The sequence below is a fragment of the Danio rerio genome, chromosome 13 (genome assembly GCF_052040795.2).
Source record: "Danio rerio strain M-AB ecotype USA chromosome 13, GRCz13ab, whole genome shotgun sequence".
Classification (NCBI taxonomy): Eukaryota; Metazoa; Chordata; class Actinopteri; order Cypriniformes; family Danionidae; genus Danio; species Danio rerio.
Window position 1 is genome coordinate 10,779,301 of NC_141033.1, and position 24,769 is coordinate 10,804,069.

The 24,769-nt window shown below is 38.3% G+C and overlaps 2 protein-coding genes and 1 long non-coding RNA gene across 8 annotated transcripts in view; 1 reads left to right on the forward strand and 2 right to left on the reverse strand.

Moving 5' to 3' along the window:
• The window catches only part of slc3a1 (solute carrier family 3 member 1), a 135,622-nt gene that overhangs the window by 15,738 nt on the left and 95,115 nt on the right, over nt 1–24,769 (reverse strand). For 2 of the 4 annotated variants that reach the window (XM_087279006.1, XM_087279005.1), the window contains exons 1-2: nt 11,327–11,781; nt 4,033–4,212 (exon numbers count right to left, since the gene is read on the reverse strand). The exons of 1 other annotated variant lie outside the window; for it this stretch is intronic. In XM_087279006.1, coding sequence (XP_087135132.1) covers nt 4,033–4,212; nt 11,327–11,726 — 580 coding nt within the window. In that variant the 5' untranslated portion in view covers nt 11,727–11,781. Of the gene's footprint in view, nt 1–564; nt 1,608–2,908; nt 4,213–11,326; nt 11,782–24,769 lie in introns of those variants that run through there. One more of the 4 variants, XM_087279007.1, reaches the window with a different exon arrangement.
• LOC147841002 (uncharacterized) lies at nt 12,455–16,747 on the forward strand. Its single transcript, XR_015505749.1, has 3 exons — nt 12,455–14,874; nt 15,372–15,664; nt 15,737–16,747. It is a non-coding gene; the product is annotated as an uncharacterized LOC147841002 (long non-coding RNA).
• The window catches only part of ppm1ba (protein phosphatase, Mg2+/Mn2+ dependent, 1Ba), a 52,557-nt gene continuing 51,217 nt past the window's right edge, over nt 23,430–24,769 (reverse strand). Inside the window, 1 exon segment of one of the 3 annotated variants that reach the window (NM_131398.2) lies at nt 23,430–23,696. In NM_131398.2, coding sequence (NP_571473.1) covers nt 23,667–23,696 — 30 coding nt within the window. In that variant the 3' untranslated portion in view covers nt 23,430–23,666. 3 annotated transcript variants of the gene reach the window in all.

The window sequence follows — 24,769 nt, forward strand, 5'->3', positions numbered from 1 at the left end:
AATGTGTCACTTTCTGGCCATCGGATATTAGGCATGGACATATATACTGCGATCGTGATTTTCGACAGCATTAAATCGCTTTGTAAATGTTTATTATTACATTTCGCCGCAAGTAGTTTATGCGCTTGTTAAGTGGTGACGTGTTTGTGACGTGTGTATACTGTTTCCGGGTCCAAGCCGCCATTCATTTGAGTGGAGCAATCATTCGTTAATGATTACGTTTTATTCCTAATACACATTAAAGTTAATTTTATATAAAATCGTAGTGTACACAACAATCTCTGGGCTTGCTGCATAACAAATACCAAAAATTTAACAATTCATAAAAAAATGTGTCACTTTCTGGCCATCGGATATTAGGCATGGACATATATACTGCGATCGTGATTTTCGACAGCATTAAATCGCTTTGTAAATGTTCATTATTACATTTTGCCGCAAGTAGTTTATGCGCTTGTTAAGTGGTGACGTGTTTGTGACGTATGTATACTGTTTCCGGGTCCAAGCCGCCATTCATTTGAGTGGAGAAATCATTCGTTTATGATAACGTTTTATTCTTATCACACATTAAAGTTAATTTTATATAAAATCGTAGTGTACACAACAATCTCTGGGCTTGCTGCATAACAAATACCAAAAATTTAACAATTTATAAAAAAATGTGTCACTTTCTGGCCATCGGATATTAGGCATGGACATATATACTGCAATCGTGATTTTCGGCAGCATTAAATCGCTTTGTAAACGTTTATTATTACATTTCATGAGTCGAGCGCTTGGACCTGGAAGCCGCTTCGCGTGACGTCACACTTAACAAGCGGATTATATAGAAAAAAAATACCCACAGTGGCTTCTTCTGTCTAGTAGTGGTGTAACAGATCCTAAATCTCATAGATCGGATCACACTGTTTTTTGAGTCACGGATCGGACCATTTTTCAGATCAGCAAATAAAAAAAAGGAGACAGATGTAATTTATTACAAAAACAGTAATGCAAGAAACTTTTGGTTTTAACAAACAGAACTTAAAATCTGTCACTTAACTAAAAATAAAATTAAAGAAATAACCAGCTGAATAAAAAAGGTAAACATGACTTAACATTAGCATTAACATTAGCACTTTTTGTTCGCACCCGGGTTCGTTTGACATCATATACAGTGCGTTTAGCTAGTGTGAACGTGTCTTCTGAGTTTGGGTGTGCACCCATGAATCGTGAACCGTACACGAGTCTGCCTGAAAGAGATGGTCTGGGGTAGGTACGGTTTGTGCGAACTCTGGTATGGTTCTGTTTAAAATGTATAATTCGGTTGACGCATCTCGAAAGGGGTTTAATTTGGACATCGGAAGAAACGAAGCTGTAATAATATTTATGGGCAGAGGAAAAAAATCAAATGCAACTGGAAAACAGAGATTTTTTAAATATTTTGTGACCACCTTAAAACAAAGGGTTATACTCGAACGACGGTTATCAATGCTGCCTGAAGATAAAGAAGCTCAGACAACAATCTAACATTATAATCTTGCACAACAGTCTCATTTCCAATTAACGATTGAATAATTCACTGCTAAAACTTCATGTTTTATATCTAGATGCATCATTTTGACAAACTATTCAGTGACAATTTTTTGATAGTTGTTTGTCGCCACCTATTGGATAAACAATGTAATTGCTACAACTTTCAACAGCGTCAAGTTGAATTAAACTGTGATTTGAATCTTTAGCTTTAATTTTAATCTTTTATCTGTGTTATGTTTTATTAATTAACTGCTATCCCTGTACCTCTGTGTTATTTGATTGTTTGTAACTTTGTAACTACCTGAAAATTTTACAAATTAAATCTCTCTCGATCAAATGCAGATTTGAACGCAGCACATGGAAGGACTAATAGACACATGCAGATCATTATTTTTTATAATTTATGTTGTGTGGGTGTTTGAATTGAGATCCCAATCTTTTAATTGTGCACCTATACACAATCCGTTACACCCTTACTATCCAGCAAATAAAATCTTTATTTTTACAACACAAATAAAAACACTCCGCTACTCATCCGTTTGCACTGGCTGCTAGTTGCTGCTCGCATGAAATTCAAAGCTCTGATGTTTGCTTACATAGCCACTTCTGGCTTTGCTCCTTATCTGCTCTCACTTCTGCAGATTTATGTGCCCTCCAGAAACTTTAGTTCTGTGAATGAACGTCCCCTCGTGGTTCCATCCCAAAGAGGGAAAGAAATCACTTTCCTGAACTCTCACATTCAATCTGCCCAGTTTGGTTGGAATGAACTCCCTAACTGCATTGGAATGGCAGAGTCACTCGCTGTTTTCAAGAAACGACTAAAAACTCAACTATTTAGTCTCCACTTTCCTTCCTAATCTGCTATTCCCTCTCTGGCTCCACCGCTAACTGTACTACAAAAAAAAAAAAAAAAAAAAAAGATTACTAATGGTTTTGCTTCTTACACTTTACATACCTGAAACTTGCCTACAGCACTTATTCATTGTTGCTCTTATAGTTGTGTAAATTGCTTCCTTGTCCTCATTTGTCAGTCGCTTTAGATAAAAGCGTCTGCTAAATGACTAAATGTAAATGTAAAATATTTATCTTTACAACACTTAAACAGAAGAAGAAATTATTGCAAATTATTAATCAGGCAAATAAGATAACTGGTAACAAACAACATTCATTGTAGATTTTATTTGACTCCTTTACGGAAAAAACAGCAGTTGTGATTTTTAAACAACCCAGGCTCATTCTGAAAACGTAGTCCAGCGGACGTTTCTGGAGGCCGCGAAATACGTCCGGGAAGTTTGATGGCTGCATTTCATTTTTTTAAGCGAATGCTACGGGGCTGTGTGACGCCGTTCCCTTTCGCGCTTGCCGGCTGACCGCTTACCTCCATGTGGAGGGCTTTCCCGCTGCAGTCAGTTTGTCCGGTCAGCTCATCGTGTGCGCTGATGGGCTTCAGATGCAGAGAGGAGGAGTTGACAAAGGCGTCCGGGTTTGAGTCCGGGGAAGAGTGGTTCCAGAAACCAGGTAAGACAAAAACAGAATCCAAAAAATAAAGCGAACGAGATCATAACAGGGTGAGAACGCGGTGAAATCCGAAAATGTGGTAAAAAAAACAAAAAAAAAAACAGACGAGGGCTTTCTTTTTCTAGACTGCTTTTCTAAATTGTTGGTCGGGTTTAGGGAAGTGAGCGGGCCGGCGGGCGGGTCAATTGGTAAAACTGGTTGGGTTCAGGGAAGAAGGAGGGTGGGTCAGCCGATTGGCCGGTTGCGCAGTCAATGATTCGGTCAGTCAGACAGCGGCCTCTGGTGGGTTGACACGAGAACAGCGCAGGCGCCAACGACACTCACGAGAGTTCGAGAAACGAAAAAGCGCGCACAGCGGACTCTCGCGGATTCGCGAAAACAAATACTGCACAAATACGTACCTCCCGGGACGTATTTCGCGGCCTCCAGAAACGTCCGCTGGACTACGTTTTCAGAATGAGCCTGGGTTGTTTTTAAAGATACTACACATCCCCTTCACTCAGCATTTGAATTGTTACCATTAGGACGCAGGTTTAGAATTCCTAAAGCACAAAGAAATGCTTAGAAAAAGTCATGCTTATAAAAAGGCATCCCAATTGTTGCTTTAAATCGAATAATCGTTTGAAGTGAATGTGGTGGTTGCCAAGAATGATCTGCAGTAGTTTGTGGGGCTAATTTATTTGTATACTTTTAACCTCATGTTGATGTCTTGATGAGTGTTGTTAATGTGTGGATGTTGTATGTTTGTAATTGTTGTCTTAAATCCAGTGTTAAACACAGATTTCCTTTCTGTGTCAAGCAGAACGGACAATAAAGTTTAAACTAAAGCTATTTTTGATACTTGGTGACAGTTAATCAGGAAGTGACAGTTTTGTTCTCTTTGACTCTTTGGATGAAAACAGTGCTTTATTCGCAAACGTTTTATGCAATATTCCAGTTTTGCACATCTTTGGATGGAAACATAGCTATTTATCATTATGTACATTAATGCGTATTCACCTTTATCATGCATGCTAGTCAAGAGGTCATCAAAGTCTTCCATTGTTCCAAAAAGAGGGTCAACGTCTCTGAAATCCTCCACATCGTATCCAAAGTCCCTCATAGGAGACTTGTAGAAAGGACTGATCCAGATCGCCTTAATGTTCAGGTACTCGAAATGACTCAGTTTCTCCTTAATTCCTGAAGAACATCGAATTATTAAAACATCAGCTACACATTTGCGCACCTTTGATCTGACGCTCAACAATCCACACTGATATTATCTTGACCAACCCAACCTTTATCATCCCAATCTTTTGACATCTATATGTGATCATTTTATTATACTGCATGTAGAAGATAAGCGTGTTTTTGACCTATCCACAGTGTTTGCTTTGTGATGAACATGTTTTAAAGTAAAACACTAACAGCCCTGTAATGTGCCACAGTAAAACCTCATCATGGCGTGTGTAGATCCAATTTCAGCCATTATATAAGAGCAATTAAACAACCTCCTCCACTTGCATGAAAATAAATATACAGCGGCATAGAGCCATTATGAGGGGAAAACGTGGCCTTTGTTTGTCTGTCCAAGCCATCAATACCCTCACTTCTGAAATATCACTACAGCTTAGCTCAGTTTTTTAAGCAAGACTTTAGACCTTGTTGTTTTGGATTTAGGCTCATTTTCTAATAAATAATCTTAAAAAAAACAGAAAGTATTATTATTATTATTATTATTATTACACGGATGCACTTCATTTTACAGTATCCACCTACCTAAGAAAGTAATTATTCATATCAGGTTACCACATCGGTTTAGTAACAAGTCAATTAGCCAGTTAGTATAGTTGCTAGTATTTACATGAGGAAAAGAATTGTAAATATAGAACTAGCATTCATATTATGTACACTGTGTGTAGGCCGACATGGAATCTTAGCATGCAGAAATCTATACATTTACTTGTGTACATGTTTGTAAATTTATATTTATTCAGTTTTGAAATTAATTTCAGTAATATTATTGTGATATAATAATAGTAATATGAAAATGTTCGTATGATTTATTTACAATACAGTTTGCAAAGTAATATTTTCTGTTTTTTAGTAGTAATATTGTATGAGAGACTTGCTTTGTTTACCGAGTGGATCTAATTGGATTCGCATTGTGAACATTAAATTAAAGTTAAATGATATTACTATTTATTTCATATATTAAGGTTTTAGTTTTGATACTCCTAAAATGATACTACATAACTCCGCAGATTTTTTTACAAAATTGTCTGCAGAAATAGCAAAAACTGTCTGCACACTATGTATAGGTTCAAAATAAAACCAATAAAACAATCCAAACCATACATCAAGTTTCTCAATTATATTATGCAAGACAAGGGACAAATTTCCTCATTATAAAATTATATTAAACAAGGACACTTTTGAACTCCTCCAAAAAAAATTTTAAATTTTTTTTTGCACGTCAGTAATCATAGGAAAAAAGAAAAAACCGTCTCTATCATAATCTATAGAAAAAGGTTATTCTATTTCAACTGATGAGAAAACAGAACCACGTATGGGGGTATTTGGGCCAGTACGGATCTTTAAAATTTAAAGAATGCGGAAGTAAATGACATCATGGAGTTTAGGAGCTAGATTTATTACAAAATACATAACAAAAATTAATCCAAGCCTTATCTATCTATCTATCTATCTATCTATCTATCTATCTATCTATCTATCTATCTATCTATCTATCTATCTATCTATCTATCTATCTATCTATCTATCTATCTATCTATCTATCTATCTATCTATCTATCTATCTATCTATCTATCTATCTATCTATCTATCTATCTATCTATCTATCTATCTATCTATCTATCTATCTATCTATCTATCTATCTATCTATCTATCTATCTATCTATCTATCTATCTATCTAGTAGTAGGCCTCCGTCGGTCAGTGTTGACCATGGATGACGTATCCTAGCTCTTATATTGAGGCATGACTGATTGTCTAAGACAGCGTCGTTGGTGGCTGAAGAGACCAATACGGGAGAGGCATTTTTTACCACAGCAGTCGCATTGATAGGTGCCTCCCTGGCTGACGCTCTGCACCTTTCGGTGAACTCGCTTGTCCTCTGACGCACGCATCATGTTCTTCTCACCTGACTTGAGCTGTTTGGTCAGGGTGGACCTCCATTTCAGGCGGTCTGCTGCGAGGTCTTCCCAGGACTTGGTGTTTATGTCAAGGGCCTTCATGTCCCTCTTCACAACATCTTTAAATCTCAGAAATGGGCGTCCTGTTGTTCTCTTCCCAGATGAGAGTTCTCCGTAAAGGATATCCTTTGGGATTCTCCCATCCTCCATACGGCACACATGGCCAAGCCAGCGCAGGCGACGTTGTCGGAGCATGGTATACATGCTGGGAAGGCCGGCTCGAGTCAAGACTTTGACGTTGGAGACTTTGTCCTGCCAGGTAATGCCCAGAATGCGACGCAGACCTCTTAGGTGGAAGGTGTTCAGTCTCCTCTCCTGTCTTGCATAGGTGGTCCATGTCTCACTCCCATACAGCAGAGTGCTGATGACGCAAGCATTGTACACTGCCATCTTTGTTGCAGTTGTCAGCCTATGGTTTGTCCACACTCGGGTTGTCAGGCGGGCTAGAGTAGAGGCTGCCTTCCCGATCCTTCTGTCAAGTTCAGCATCCAGGGAGAGGTTATCGGTGATGGTGGAGCCCAAGTACGTGAACTGGTGGACGACATCGAGCTGGTAATCATCTACTGTGATGGTTGGTGGAGTGGCAGTGTCCTGGCTCAAGACATTTGTTTTTTTCAAACTGATGGTCAGCCCAAAGTCTTTGCAGGCCATGGAAAAACGGGTCATCAGCGACTGTAGTTCTTCCTGGGTGTGTGTGGTGACTGCAGCGTCGTCAGCAAAAAGCATGTCTCTAATCAGTGTCTCGCGTACCTTTGTCTTGGCTTTCAGGCGAGAAAGATTAAATAGCTTGCCATCTGACCTGGTGCGGAGGTAGATTCCTTCCGTTGCTGAACCAAAGGCATGCCTTAGGAGCAGGGCAAAGAAAATTCCGAACAGTGTGGGGGCAAGAACGCAGCCTTGCTTGACGCCACTGCTTATACTGAAAGGCTCAGAGCAACTGCCGTTGAACTGGATTGTTCCCTTCATATCTGTGTGGAAAGATTCAATCAAACTCTGCAGTTTTGGTGGGCAGCCAATCTTGGGGAGGATTTTAAAAAGTCCGTCTCTACTGACCAGGTCAAAGGCTTTGGTGAGGTCAATAAAGGAGATGTATAGGGGCATCTGCTGTTCTCTACACTTCTCCTGCAGTTGTCTGAGGGAGAAAATCATGTCTACCGTTGACCGTTCGGCGCGAAAACCACACTGTGACTCCGGGTAAACACGTTCAGCCAGCTTCTGCAGTCGGGCCAAGATGACCTTAGCAAATACTTTTCCAACGATGCTAAGAAGGGAGATGCCTCTGTAGTTGTTGCAATCACTTCTCTCACCCTTATTTTTGTAGAGGGTGATGATCTTAGCATCCCTCATATCCTGCGGTACGGCCCCTTCTTTCCAACACTGACAGAGGGCTTTGTGAAGAGGGTGCAGTAGGGAATCCTTGCACTGTTTCAGCAAGTCTGGAGGAATCCCGTCGCTGCCAGGGGCTTTGCCTGAGGCCAGTTTATCGATAGCCTTTCTGAGCTCTTCTGCTGTTGGCTCCTCGTCAAGTTCTTCCATGGTTGGCAGGCATTTAATGACGTCTAGTGCTGCGGAGGACACCGTGTTCTGTCTAGAGTAGAGGTCGGAGTAGTGTTCCACCCATCTCTCCATCTGTTGTTGCTTGTCGGAGATTATTTCCCCAGTAGATGACTTAAGGGGTGCCGTTTTGCACTGGGTGGGGCCTAGCGCTTTCTTAATGCCGTCGTACATGCCTCTTATGTTCCCCGCTATGGCTGCTTTCTGGATGTCGTTGCTGAGCTCTTGCCAATACTCGTTTGCGCAATATCTGGCAATGTGTTGAGCCTTGCTCCTAGTTGATCTGAGAATTTGAAGGTTCTTCTGAGTTGGTGACCGCTTGTATTCTGTCAGGGCCGCACGCTTGGCTTCTATGCATGGGATCATCGTAGAGGCCTTTGCTTCAAACCAGTCATGCGTCTTTGTGGTCCTCTTTCCAAAAGTTGCCAGGGCAGTGCGTTGCATTGTGTTTCGTAGTGATTCCCACATTTCCAGGGCAGAATCACCTGTCTGTGCGGTGTCAAGTTCTTTCACAAGGGTTTCTGCAAATTTCTGCGTCAGATCAGGCTGCGACATCCTGCTGACGTTGATGCGAGGATTCCCTTGTTTCCTTAAACGGTGAAACCTTTTTGGGTTTAACCTGATCTTGCAGCACACTAAGGAGTGGTCTGTGTCGCAATCAGCACTGTGATAAGAGCGTACGTGCAGGACGCAGTTGATAGCTGAGCGGCGAACTAAGATGAGGTCCAGCTGGTGCCAGTGTTTTGACCGCGGATGCCGCCAGGAGACTTTATGCTGGGGCTTGGTCTGGAAGTATGAGTTGGCGATGCACAGGTTGTGAAAAGCGCAAAGCTCGAGCAGGCGTTGGCCGTTCTCGTTCATTTTTCCAATGCCAAATTTGCCTAGGCACGAGGGCCATGATTCGTGGTTTGCACCCACTCTGGCATTGAAATCGCCCAGAAGTACAAGTTGTTCCTTATCAGGGATGTTGTTAATGACAGATGTTAGGTTCCCATAAAACTTATCTTTAGTTTCCAGTGTTGCGTTCAGAGTTGGAGCGTACACGCTGACAAGAGTGAGAGGGCCTGTGGTGGTGTTGAGGCGGAGGGTAAGAAGTCGTTCTGTACCATTTCTGCCTGGTTCTACCATGCTCAGTAAGTTGTTCTTCACAGCAAAAGCCACGCCATGCTGTCTGGGCTCGTCTGGGGCCCTTCCCTGCCAGTAGAAGGTGTAGTCTTTTTCTTTTAGAGTTCCTGAGTCTGCTAGTCGTGTTTCCTGTAGAGCAGCGATGTCTACGTTTAGCCTCAGTAGTTCGTTGTTAATGACAGCTGTTTTTCGTGAGTCGTCAATGCCCCGTAAGTCCTCGGAGAGGCCCGTAAGCATTGTACGGACATTCCAGCATCCCAGTTTTAGAGCTGGTCTCTTTCTCTGTGTTATTTTATTGTCTGGTGCGATGGTTGCAGTCTGCTGTTCGAAATGCTCCTATTCCCCATGCACCCAATGAGGAAAGCAGACTGTGGCGGGGCAGTACCTAATTGACTGGGGGCTGCCCAGCTTGAGGCGGGCGGTAACTGTCCAGTGGGACCCGAAGATCCCTCCCACCGTCGGGAGCAGTCCCTGGCGCCTTGCTCTACGCCAACCGAACTGTGGCTTATAACCGGTAAACTACTGCTCCCCGTGTTGTATCCACGCCAGAGTGCTAGCGAGGCTGGAGTGTCCTCTCCAGGGTGTGCGAGATCGGATACTAGCCAGGGCAATGTATTATGGAGGACAGGCTGTTGCCCATGTAGCGGGTCCCCCCTCTCCACGTTGTCGACAAATCCAAAGGAACAGCAGGGCTGCTACAGTTTGGTATCGGCGCCGTCGCAGGAGTTGCCAGAGTGAGGCTGCAAACAGCGTTAAACTGCCTTAGGGACTCCGACTCCGGATTTTTCCTCGAGGTTTACTCCTGAAGCCTTTTCCATGAATGGATATAGCCGCAAGGCAGCGGAGGTTTGTAAACAGGGTTGCCTTCCCCTAGATGATCTGCCTTCCCAGGCTAACGAATATCATCTCCCCGAAGCAACTGGTTGTAAGGCGCCAGTGACCCGCCTGCGCCCCTTCTCCTGTCAGTGAAAACAGTTCCGCCGGGTTTGGTAGCTAAACCACACTTGAAGGCCAGGAGCTGGACTTGGTTGTCAGAGGCTATTTGAGACGCACGCCGTATAGGGGTACTTTATAGATAGTGGGAGCTTATCCCCATTACCGCCCCCGGCTATGACAACCTTGGAACCTATCTATCTATCTATCTATCTATCTATCTATATCTATCTATCTATCTATCTATCTATCTAATGTTGAAGTCAGAGTTATTAGCCCCCTGAATTATTAGCCCCCCTGTTTATTTTTTTCCACAACTTCTGTTTAACGGAGAGCAGATTTCTTCAACACATTTATTAACATAATAGTTTTAATAACTCATTTCTAATAACTGATTTATTTTATCTTTGCCATGATGACAGTAAATAATATTTGACTAGATATTTTTCAAGACACTTCTATACAGCTTAAAGAGACATTTAAAGGCTTAACTAGGTTAATTAGGTTCACTAGGCAGGTTAGGGTAATTAGGCAAGTTATTACATAATGATAGTTTCTTCTGTAGGCTATAGAAAAATATATAACTTAAAGGAACTAATAATTTTGTCATTAAAATGGTGTTTAAAAAATTTAAAACTGCTTTTAAACTAGCCAAAATACAATAAATAAGACTTTCTCCAGAAGAAAAAATATTGTCGGACATACTGTGAAAATTTCCTTTCTCTGTTAAACGTCATTTAGGAAATATTTAAAAAAGAAAACAATTTTTAAATTAATTTAAAAACTTGAACTTTTGACTAGGCACCAAACTGCAATTTAAAATACCACATAATTAGTTGCCAATTTGCACGTTTTGGAGGCATCTGGTAATACCCAGTACATAATAATAATAATAATAATAATAATAATAATAATAATAATAATAATAATAAAGTAACAATCATTGCAATTCTTGTTAAATTTCTAAAAATATGCATATTGAAACAGAAATGCTGCTTTGGCAAAATACGTAAAATGACTGGGCATAGGACAATAACCGGTTCCAAGGTTTACTGCAGTTTGGAAAAGTCAAAGTTGTGTGTAAGATTCGTTTTTTTGTCTTTCACTATTGTCTTTAACTATTTTATTTAGTTTTTTAGGGCAACAGCAAAAGTTACTGGTCTAAAATATTTTAAATGTTTCTTAATATGAAATATATTGTGTTCAATGTGTAAAAAGTAGTTGTTTTTTTTACCCAGACATTTAAAAAGAACTTAATTTGGAGCAGTAATCACAATACTGTGATACCTTGAAACCATGATACTTTTATCCAAGGCAATCATACCATCAGAATGTTATACAAGCCCATGCCTAATAGTGACTGAAACTCCAGGAACTAAAATTTAAGTAAATAAAAGCAAAATAGACATGTAAAATAAGCAAATGGCATATGAAAAATAACACTTCATTAAAAAGCTTTTTGGAGTCTCTCCATAACCAAACATACCTCTTAGATCCCCAACCCCATCAGCATTGGAGTCTTTAAATGAGCGTGGGTAAACCTGATAGATGGGCGACAGCTGCCACCAGCTCATGCATCGAGGCGACAGCGCCACAATAGCCGCAGTCATCGCAATAAGAGCCAGAGTGCAGGCGATGACCAGCCAGAAGATCACTTCTCGAGGGATCCGATAACAGGGCTTGTTAGAGTACAACATCAGCACCTCTTTAGGCATCCCAGCATACGGCTTGATCTGCGTGTATTCACTCTCCTCTGGCAGGCTGGAGACTCGCCGAATACACACAATATCGCCATTATTATCATCATCATCCTCCCGAAAGGCCGCGTTCTGGATGCCTTCTTGCAGCTCCACCGCATCGATGTTGGTGACTCTGGTCAAACTCATATTTCTTCAGCGCTCCTTGTGAGAACAGAAACAGTCGGAGTCCTGTTAAATAGAGACATTCACAGGTTCATAGTGCACAATAGTCATTCAGTCTCCATCCCTCTCTCTCCCACACACACACACACACAATAAACCCCCACCCAGAGGAATGTGGTAGAGATTAGCAAAGCCAATCTCACACTGCCTTGGCTACATATTATTGAAAAGCCAGGTAACTCTTCATAGCTTTTCCTGAAACCGTTTACAAGGTTTTAGTGTTGCTGACAACAGTATAAATTTACACAGGATTGCCCCAGCTCTCGAAAGTGACTGATTAAAATGCTAAGTTCAGAAACTAAAATAAAGAGTTTTCCACTATATGACAAATGCGTTTGAAGGAATCTAGCGTACTATTAGGTTGTACTCATTCATTAATTTTCTTTTCTGCTTAGTCTCTTTATTTATCTAGGGTTGCCACAGCGGAATGAACCACCAACTTCATTCATTTTCTTTTCGGCTTAGTCCGTTTATTTATCTAGGGTTGCCACAGCGCAATGAACCACCAACTTCATTCATTTTCTTTTCGGCTTAGTCCGTTTATTTATCTAGGGTTGCCACAGCGGAATGAACCACCAACTTCATTCATTTTCTTTTCGGCTTAGTCCATTTATTTATCTAGGGTTGCCACAGCGGAATGAACCACCAACTTCCTTCATTTTTTTTCCGGCTTAGTCCATTTATTTATCTAGGGTTACCACAGGGGAATGAACCACCAACTTCATTCATTTTCTTTTTGGCTTAGTCCGTTTATTTATCTGGGGTTGCCACAGCGGAATGAACCACCAACTTCATTCATTTTTTTTCCGGCTTAGTCCCTTTATTAATCTGGGGTCGCCACAGCGGAATGAACCCCCAACTTATCCAGCATATGTTTTACACAGCGGATGCCCTTCCAGCTGCAACCCATCACTGGGAAACATCCACACAGACTCATTAACACACATACACTACGCTCAATTTAGCTTACCCAATACACCTATACTGCATGTCTTTGGACTGGTGGGGGGAAACCGAAGCACCCGGAGGAAACCCACGCAAACACGGGGAGAACATGCAAACTCCACACAGAAATGCCAACTGACCCAGTTGAGGCTCGAACTATAGTGACCTTGTTGCTGTGAAGCGATTGTGCTACCCACTGTGCCACTGCGACACCCCTGTTATGTTGTACTCCGCAAGAATATTATTTTATGCACATTAACGTGTGAATGGAAGTTGCTGAGACTTTTAAATATTGAGTAGGTGGTGGGGCTTTCTTTTTTATTATTATTCCCTTGCAGCAACTGAACAGTGAATAGGGGTGTAGTTAAGAATATTGTGGCTGTAGCTGACAAACTGACGTCAACAAAAGGACCACCACCTGAAACCCCAGGGGACTTGATTGAAGATTACCAAAACAAACTTTTTTTTCCTCAGTGTATTAACTTACATGGATTAATTGTCTACCAAACGAATAACAATATGTTTTAGCGAAATAAACACTGATTCATTTTACACAGACTTTTGATTTCACAAGTCCACATGAACTAAAAAGCTGCGCCTGTTTTTTTTTGGTTTTTTTTGTATTGTGACAGTTCCTAGAGAAACGGAATATTAAAAGACAAAACAGGGTGTGTGGTTGAATGTAGTAAAGTAGGCATTTCCTTCATAAAGATCGGGAAAAGAGTTTGAAGAGAGTTATTACAACCAATAGACACCTCCTCCTCACTATGGGTTTATGCAGAAGTATGCGGAAGGAACTTTAATTTTGCAGTAACCTGGGTCAAGCGCTTCCGGTGAACTGTGTGTCATTACAAAATCGACACGTTTAAGCTCTGTTTCTTTAAAAACCAACGATCTTCACTGCCTGATTGATATACGATTTAAAGTGGGTCTCAGATTGTTCAAGAAATGTATCGGTATGGGAAGAAACACTATTTATTGATTTCACAAGTCTGCGTGAACTGAAAGTTGCAAAGTTTTTTTTTTTGCATTGTTTGTTCTATGAGAAACGGAATATTAAATGACCAAACAGGGGGTTTGGCTTTTTTTTCTACTGTGGGCTGATTGATTGTATTAAAGTAGGCATTTCAATCATAAAGATCAGAAAGAGTTTGAAGAGAATTATTACAACCTAACAGACACATCCTCCTTACTACTTCTGTTTGTTGTCATAGTGCTGTCAAAACAGACAAATGGAGGGGGTGTGGCTAAGTTAATCATGTCCAATACCTCAGACAGACCTGGTAAAAGTCTGGATAGGGTACAGCTGTGGATATGCACATCTATATAGCATCATTTCTGTGATACTGTATAACAATAATGAATATTTTTTACAGTACTGTTACGATTGGGTTTAAGGTTGGGGTAGCCATTAATGCAGTTAATGGGAAATTTAATAAACAATATAGGGTCATTATGACTATGAAGTGCCTTTGATGTCCTATAAGATTGAATCAGTCCTATATGAACATAATGCTAAATAATGAAATTATGATGTTTTAATATAATTGGTTAAACCTTTACAGACATGTGTCACACCCTCGGCTCATTCCTGTTCCTGCAATCACAGCTCTCCCTCACAAATATAGGGGAGTGACTATAACAAGCTGTCGGTATAAACACACACACACACACAGCATTATGCTGTCTTTCATTCACACACATACACAGCACCAAATAAACACACACACATGCACGCACGGAAGCGATATTGTGAGACCGGCCACTCCTGTTCAAATTACACCAGAGTTACCAACCGCTCCCGTGCTCTATTCGAAAGTGCATTCCTGCGCCGCATGAAATCTGGTTGGATCCCGCGACAATGCACAGGTACAGCCGCGGGAATGCGGACCTATATCCAGAAGTATTGCTATAACAGCCGAGAGAAAAAGAGAGGGAAGGAAAAGTCACGCCAAAAGCCGAGAGGAAAAGTCATGCCAGCAGGTGAAATGGGCCACAGTGAATGACAGAGAGAGAGAGAAAGAGAGAAAGAGAGAGAGAGATTATTTATCATTAAAACAATTAAAAGAAAAACACATTCTTTCAAAATATCGCCTCTGTGATCATGACCTAGAAATAGAAAAAGGCAGACACAAAAAATCCTGGACTCCTAAGGAAAAGAGAATATGTAAATAGTGTGACACAAACCAAATAGAGGATGAGACACACTTCCTTCTGTTTTGCCCCAAATACACCACGACTAGAGAAATATTTTTCCCCCAATTTGAAACATTGATCAGTTAATTTTTTAATTTAAATGACTCAGAAAAACTTTACCATATACTCAGAGAGGACGAATTGACATTTAGACTAGCTGCAAAATATGTATACACCCTACACACCATAAGAAATGGTTAATGTAAACTCATGTATCCTATTTAAATAATTTAAACTTTTTACTATTATTATAATTATATTTATCAAATGTATTTTTTTTGTGTTAGTGTGTGTGTGTCATTATATCTTATCTGTATTACTATTAATTTTTCAATGGTTTTAATGTTTCATATTTAAAGTGCTTTGGCAATACTGTACTTAATGTCATGCCAATAAGGCAACTTGAACTTGAACTTGAGAGAGAGAGAGATAGAGAGATGGAGTTTACTTTCATTCCTTCAATCTCAGAGAAATAAATGAAGTCAGAACATAATAACTGGTTATGATTATTACTGAACCGATACCGAATTGTCCGCGTTTATATCTCGGTGCACCGAAGAAACAATTAATTTTAACACCCCTACTTCTAATCAACTGCACCTGTTCCCTCAATTAAAGGACACTATATATACTCACCTAATTCTCCCATTCATCGACCGGTATTGGAGTCGGATGGTTCTCTTTTCTTTTTTTCATGGATGTCTGCTATGTGCCTTCGGATTCCCAAGCAACTGAATAAGGGAAGTGAATATACTATTATGGTGTTTACCGGAAGATCTACCATTTACCTGAGGAACTGTGCGCTTGCATACTCACCTTCTGATGTTCTCAAGAACGAACGGTGTGATGTTTACCTTGTGAGCTGCTGATAAGATTGCTTCCAGCCTTTACACCACTCTCCTGCTTCCTCACTGTGATTCTGTGACTTGTTTTGAACAAAACCCATAAAAGATAACCTTCCCTGTTTAGCAGCATGCAGATAGAATTATACGTGTTTTTAAATATGTTTGTCAATTTTTGCCATAGTCTTTTATTAAACAGTCTTAGATTAAATTAAAACGATTTCAAATATTCTTGTCTTTAAAAAGTTATTGTCTTTAATAAGTTACTTTATACAAAGTCATTTTAATACCTTTTATTTTCATAATATTAATCATTTTGCACATGCCCTTGAAATACATCAAGGACATGCTGTCATGATGTGGTAAATGCCCCTTTAAGAAACCCTCTTGGCATCCCCATAGACATTTTGCCTTTATTCAGAAGAGGTTAAAAGTATCTACACTCGTTTCCTCAGTGTGTTTGAAACTGAATGTTGTCAAGCTTAACATTTCCACCCTGTCACAGTGAAATATAAATATGTAAAAAAGAAATCAAAAACATAGCTTTTAAATTGTGTACAAAGAGCTTAAATGGGGAAACGCATTGTCAGCTGCAGGCACAACCTGTGTTGAATAAACGCTATCTTTAGCCAAAAATGTCCTCCCTCCATCACCAATCCATCCTTGACAGGCAGGAAATATGCATTGTTATTCAAACTTTATTCATTTATTTAATATTTTATTGTTAATAAGTTAATGTTTTTGTGTTACAACACTTGTACACAAATACTACATCACTAGATCCAATAGATGAGTGGACAAAAAAACCTTTTGGCAATATCGGTCTCAGCCTATATAAAGGACATCCCTTTAAAGTCCATATGATAAAGCTTATTGGCTATTTGAAATACAATTACAGCCCTAAGTATTTGTACATGTTATGTGAACGTCTGTATCTGTAATCTAATTATTTACCTTATTGTGAAGAACAAAACAGTATTATTAAGGTGTTTAACTTGAGTTTGAGTTTTATTTTGAAAAAAATAAAAATAATAATAATAATGTAAATGTAAAAAAAAAATGTTTTGTCCATTATTTCATTAATATAAATAGACTTTTTCCATAATTTATAAAGTTGGGTTGGTATTGGGACACATTACTTTTCTGAAAACATGCATTTTATAATCACACACCAATGAAAATATACGTAAACTACTTTGAATTTTTCCATGATAGGGTTGACAAAATTTGAGGCTTGTTTACTGTTTGCTTGCTGATTATTTGTGAAAAGGGCATGTTTGACCAACACCAACTCAATTCCTAGAGGGCCGCAGCCCTGCACAGTTAAGTTCCAAGCCTGCTCCAACACACTTAAGCTGCGGTCACACTAGAGTATGTGTGTGCGAAATTCTGTCGTACGGCACAGCGAAAAGGGGCAGGAATAAACAAGCTTATTAGACATTTAAATTTCTGTCCAGAGAGGTCGTGTTTTAATCCTCGACTGGTCTCACGCAGTCAAGTGATGTGATTTACGCATGACCCTGTGTTTCCGGTCTGACGCATTCACGTGCGTATGAATAGAAGTCTATGGGAGGAAAAGCCCGGTGTGACTGTAGCTTTACCTGTAGGTTTCAAACAAGCCTGAAGGACTCAATTAGTTTGATCAGGTGTGTTTAATTAGGGTTGGAACTAAACTCTGCAGGGCTGCGGCCTTCCAGAAATTGAGCTTGACATCCCTGGTCTAAATAATACAACAACTATGTGGTCAAAAATATCAAACCTTTTTTTGAAACTTTTGATGTCTCAAAGGCACGCTAAATAATTCTTGTTAACTTCGGACCACAACACTATCTGATCTAGCACCAACCGACAGACTTAATCTGCAAATTTGACTGAAAACATACAGGAAATGCATTTTTAGATTTCAAGTTTAGATCATAAGAGCAAAAAATGTTAATGACAAAAACAGATTAATTGTTCACCACTTAAAGAGCAATGTGAGCTAACAAACTCAATATGGTTAGTATTGATTTCATGAAAATATGGGTATTGGAGTAAAACCAATGTAATGGTGTAACCGATTACCAAATAAGCAAGTATTTTTGGGCAGCTTCACATATAAAATATACACTCACCAGCCACATTATTAAGTACACCGGTCCAACTGCTTGTTAAGGCAAATTTCTAATCAGCCAATTACATGGCTGCAACTTAATACATTTAGCCAAGATGATCTGCTGCAGCTTAAACCAATAATGGGGAAGAAAGGTGATTTAAGTTACTTTGAACATGGCTGTTGATGCCAGATGGGCTGGTCAGAATATTTCAGAAACTGCTGATCTACTGGGATTTTCACGCACAACCATCTCTAGGGTTTACAGAAAATATCCAGTAAGTGGCAGTTCTGTGGGCACAAATGCCTTGTTTATGCCAGAGGTCAGAGGACAATGGCCAACTGGTTCCAACTGATAGAAAGGCAACAGTAACTCAAATTCACAATATAAATGTGCAGCCGACAAATCGGCAACAGCGTGATGCCATCATGCCAATACAGACCAAAATCTCTGAGGAAAATTTCCACTATCTTGTTGAATCTATGATATGCCAGGATTAAGACAGTTCTGAAGGCAAAAGGGCGTCCGACCTGGTACTAGTAAGGTGTACCTAATAAAGCGGCCGATAAGTGCATAGTTTGTTTTTGGTATTAAAACAAAACTAAAATAAAATACAGCAAATATTAGTAGTTAATAGTAAAAAAATAGTTTTTACATTCATGACAACTATGTGCATTATTTCATATAAATAAAAAGGCAGAACAAACAGTGTCAAATGTAATTTAGCAATTATTAGTATTATTATTATCATCATCATTATTAATAAATACTATAATTAAATATACTACATTTGATCTCTATTTAATTTAATAATTGTAAAATAAAAAAACAACAAAAAAAACAATACTATTTATCTGTAAAGTATGTACTGATAAAATTGACCATTTTGAGGAATGTAAACAATAACAATGGTCCTAATGCATTTCCTGCTTTACATTTTTAATTTCCATAGCTTCAGGGAATCCAAAAAGCTCCACATATTGATAAATGTTATGATAGCGGTTTTAACGTGAATATATGATTCGACTGCCACTTGTTAGTTATGAAATAGTATGATAACGAGCAGGAAATATTCATGGGCCAATGACATGACCACATAGAAATGGTCTATATTACTAGTTATTTATTATTACTACTAACAGTATTGTTCACCATTGTTTATATTAAAAAATATTATTTTTCTTATATTTTCAAATAAGTATTATAATATTTACCAACAGTAAACGAAAAAAAAAACTAGCACCAATATCTTTTGTCTCTTTGCTCACAGAACTTTTATTTTGGAAAGAAACCACTGGGAAAGGAGTTTAAGGATACTCCTTTGTTGACAAAAAAAAAAAAAGTCATCCTTATTGTAAAAACGGTAAGATGTTTAGTGTATGTTGCACATAAGCTACTCCAATACTGATTTGTCACTTTACAGGCAGTATAAAATAATCACAAATAAATACAAGATGGAACATCAAGTGTGTTGCCTACTCAAAAGTGTTTTTGTCAGAATGATTGAACATGAAGAGCAAGCCAGCGTTTTTTTTTCTCTGTATGTTTGTTTTGCTCAATATTACCTTTCAGGCTCTGAGGCCAATGATTACGGTTATCTGCTGAAAACATATGAGCAAAACCAACATTAAACTTGCATGCCCTGCTGGAAAATCCAGCTTAAACCAGCCAGCCGATGGTTTTAGAGGTGTTTTGGCCACTTCCAGGCTGGTTTCCAGCCATTTACAGCCTGGTTTTAGCTGGAAAGGCTGGGAGATGACCAGCTAAAACCAGCTTGACCAGTCTAACCAGGCTGGGAGCCCAGCCAAAACCAGCTATGTCCAGCTTAAACCAGGATGGTCAAGCTGGTTTTAGCTGGTCACTTTTCAGCCTGACCAGCCAAGACCAGGCTGGAAACCAGCCTGGAAGTGGCCAAAACCCCTCTAAAACAAGGCTGGTCGACTAGCTAAAACCAGCCAACCATCGAAGGCTGGTTTAAGCTGGATTTTTCAGCAGGGTGATGAATCCGAAAATCAGTTGTGAATTCATCACAAAGCTAGCATTCTCATGATCAGCTAACCAAAAAAAAAAAAAACCACCACTTTAAAATCTACTCTGCAGTAGGGCTGAACGATTCATCGAAATCCAATCAGAATTGTAATTTGGACTTCGTTAGCTAGCTGCAAACACTGCAGTATGAATGCAATATAACGTATACACATGTATACGCTCTGTTTGAGAGCAAGTGGCTGATTGTCAGTCTCACTCCAATGGAGTGAGCGCACCCTTGTTCTCCACAAATCAACATTGACCAAACCATCCAAAATTAGTAATGCTCACAATTACAAACACAAAACAGGTAGAGGTAGAGGGAATCTGTTATACTAGCCACTGACTAGGGTTGCTTTGAAATATTCTGTATATTTTCCAAGCTGGAAACTTAAAGGGAATTAAAGGGAATAAACTGGAAATGCAGATTAGTCTACAACCGGAAACATAATCGAATATAAAATAAATCTTGAGGGACAATCTGGGTTAAAACAACCACATTTAATGCAACTTCAGTTCAATTTAATGCACATTCATCAATCAAATGCCTGTGGGAAGGAAAATCCCCCCATCTACTTCATAGTGAAGCCACATACATTCTAAAGAAACGTCTATATACTTATTCTAAAGAAAAGTGCCAACGCATCTCATTTGTGGATATATTTCACCTCAGAAAGATTTAAAATCCCAATCGAATCAAATAGAAAAATGTCCTTGTTAAAACCTCACAAGCACAGATTTGTTAAATCTGTTAGCATGCATGTCAGCTTATGACCAAAAATCAAAATGCAAGTACATATACAAAATACAGTGTATGTACACAAACATCTCCCCAATTTTCTAAGTAATTCTCATAAAAGGATGTAAATTCCCATAAACTCCTGGTAAAGTTTCCACAATGGAAAATTTCCAAAATATCCCAGATTTTTCTTTCTAGAAATAAGAATAAGTTTGGCACAGATACATTAAAACTGATCTACTCTTGAACAGACTGACTTGAGTTTCGCATCACATCGCAGCTTATATTGGTAGACGCGCAGTAAAGAAGTCGAGTTTTTGCAGGATGAGATGTCTGCAGACATTGGGATGAATATTCAGACACCCGATAGGTAGGCCCACCCTGAATCTTCGCACGTAGATTTTTAGCATATCATTAATTCTGTTCATTTACTTGTGTAAATGTGTGTAAATCTATATTTATTCAGTTTTTTTTTACTTAATTTCAGTAATGTTATTGACTAATGTGAAAATGTTCAACTGTTTTATGTAAAATGCAGTTTGTAAAGTAATATTTTCTGTCTTTTACTGGATATATTATATGACAAACTTGCTTTATTTACCAAATAAAGTGAATCTAATTGGATTTGCATTTTAAACACGGAAGTTAAAAAGATATTATTTTTTATTTCATATATTAAGGTTTTACTTCTGATACACCCAAAATAATTTCGCAGACTTTTACCAAAATTCTCCGCAGAAATAGCAAAAAACGTCCACAGATTCTGCAGACATTGTGATAAATATTCAGACACCCGATAGGTAGGCCCACCCGGAATCTCCGCACGTAGATTTTTAGCATATCATTAATTGTGTTCATTTACTTGTGTAAATGTGTGTAAATCTATATTTATTCAGTTTTTTTTACTTAATTTCAGTAATATTATTGACTAATGTGAAAATTTTATATTATAATAATAATATAATTTAATATTTTATATTATTTTTTATTTCATATATTAAGGTTTTAGTTCTGATACACCCAAAATAATTCTGGAGACTTTTACCAAAATTCTCCGCAGAAATAGCAAAAAACGTCCACAGATTCCGTCTGGCCCTACCGACAGGTTATCAGTTTTAGCAATAACTATCAAAAATATGTTAAGCTTCACAAAGTTTTCTCATGAGAAAAAAAATGTACATTGTTTGGTTAATACCATGTTAACAATTTAGTTTTTATAATATACATGTCAGGTCCAAAGTTATTCATACCCTTGGCAAAGTCAGACCTAGTTATTTTCTTTATAGCAAAGTTTCTGACCAAAATTGACACAGGAGTCTCCTAAAGGATATGCATACATACACAAACTGTATTTATACAGTGCCCAGCATAAATGTGTACACCCTTCACAGATCTTTTAACGCAACAATATTTTATTTGAGCATATACATTACATTAGTCAGCACCAGAACCACATCTGGAGCAAATCAAACTAAATAACTTATGAAGAATGTCTGAAACGTGTACACCCGAATTAATGTTAGAGAAAAAAACATTCAATCAAATTATAATAAGAAGAAAAGCAAAAAATTTTTTTTGTTTGCAATACTTTTCAACGTGTTTGAATTTAAATGTCATCTCTTATGCCTAAAGATGTAAGATGAACACTCATTTTGTTTAATAAAACTGTTTAGATGCACTAAAATATCTATATTCACTAAAAGACGAATAAAAATATTCATTTATTCTCACAAAAGGGGTGTACTTAATTATGCTGTGTACTATATATAGTATGTGTACTGTGGGAGTGTGTTATGTTGTCATTCTATGCACTGTGTGTTTGGAAATTATAAAAATAAAAGTATTAACATAGCATCAACCAAACAAGCAAAGCATTAAGATATCTCAAAGCTTCTTTGTATTTAAAGTGTGTGCCGCAAAATTGAACTGAAGCTTGGTTTTACAAAATCAAATCGCACATGACAGCAAAATGTCAATTAGACATTTTCCCCAAATCGTACAGCCCTACTGTGGAGGAAAAAAGAAAAAAAAAAACTAAAAGAAGAAAAAGGTGTAAGTTGCTGTAAGTTTACATCAGCGTTGTGAAAGTGAGAGAAGACCGGGATATAATACAAACGGGGAGTTGAGAAAAGCAGCATGGCATTGGTGGGCAGTTACAATCCCTTTTAGCCAACATCACCCACAAATCCTTGGTGACTGGGAAACAAGAGTACATAAACAATCTCAGTAATTCACACAACGTGGCACGCTCATCGGTCAGTCGCCACCAACGCAACTCTATTGCTTCACACGTTAAGCCACAAGAACGTCAAACTTGGGAAAATTAAAAAATATATATATGAATTTATATATATATTTATCTCTATATATTCTATATTCTCTGAAACAGCAGGATTAAAAAGCTTTTTGACAACCACTCGGGTGATAACCTGCAAAAACGAAGTCCGAGGTTCTACCTAAAGGTCAGTCAGCGCACATGAGGAGGGAGGGAAGCTGCAAAAAAGCCGACAAGCTTTAATCCTTTCCACGCAGGTAATGTAGTAATGAAGCAATTCATGTTCCACACGCATTTGTCAGTCAAACAGATCCTCCATTAAACCCAGTGATGATCTGTAACCCCAGATCAGGGGCTGCAGTGGTCTTGCAATGCCAAGTTTTTTAATTGTATCCTGGGCTCTGCGTATCCGGCTTTAGCAAACCCAGCAGCCAACTGGAAAAGGCACCACAGCACATACATGAGTCCCGTCACACAAAACATCCTCCGCAGTTTCAAAATGAACACCCACAGCCACCACAAAAAAAGTGAGAAAATTATTTTTTTTCCTTTTTTTTTAATGTACAATGTGTAGTTTTGTTATTTTTGTGTTTTGTTTTTAAAACAGGAACTCCCGTTCATTCCCTCATGTATTAGAAAAAGGTTTTTAATGCTTTTGGTTGTACTGTGTTTCCATTGGGTTGTGACTCTTGAAAGACTGTCCGCTGAATCTCCTGGTTTCACTGGAACAAAAGAAACGACTGATGTCTTGTGTAGAAACGCGGCTCTTTCCTCAGGTGGAATTGACTACCAGGGGTCCTCCAGATCAGCACCGCTCTGAAGAAAGAAAGAAACCACATAGAAAGCACAATCAGCTGGATTAGACATTAAATGAGCAGTGGAGAGACTTCTTTATGCACCTGAAACTAATACCGGATGTTAAAAGCCCAAATGTAACACTGTGATCCTTAAAACAAATTTTTATATACACTAATATTTAAAACCATTATTCTTAAGTGGGCTCTGAAATTGGCAGTAAATACATTTAGAGATCAAAATATTATTCATAAATCAATCCTCAATAGTTAAATCAATCACTACAGAGCTGTTTTTAGCAATGGTTTTAATATATAATTAGAGCTGCACGGTATCAGAAAAATCTAACATTGTGATGTTTTGTTAGTCTGCAATAAATAGTGATAAGAATACAATTTCACCAGATGACTTAAATATCTATCTGGAAACATCTTCTTATTTTAGATTGATTGGAATGATTCTGTAGGTGTAAATTCTTGCATATAATCTACTAAAACTAATTAAAACATGTATAAATATAATAAAGAAAACATTAAACAGTGTTTCATCATTTCCTGAGTCTAAAGTGTCAGGTACATTACTTAAAATTAAAATAATTAAAAACATGTATTATTACTAATGGTACAATTCCTTATTCCAAATGCTTTTAAAATGCTCGTACAGTCACAGGCCTCAATCACATACAACTGATGAATTACAGTACAATGTAGACTTAACATTGCATACTCTGTTATGTGACTATTGCCAATGTTCACATTGCTAAAACAATATATTGTGCTGTGCAGTCTTCATTTTAATATTAAAACATAAAATAAATTCCTGAGCATCAAATCAGCATATCCGAATAGTTCTTAAGGATCATGTGATATTGAAGACTGGAGTAATGGTGCTAAATACTTTGATTAGTCATGAAGATTTGCTTTATGCCTAAATTGCATTTTAAAATATTCTAAAAATGTAACATTTCATACTGTGATAAATATTGTCCAAAAGGGTTTACAGTGTGCGGAAGGAATAAAAAGTCAAACCTTTAATGTAAACTTCAAAAATACTGATTTGTTACCTTCAATAGTTATGAAACAAAAACATTAAGT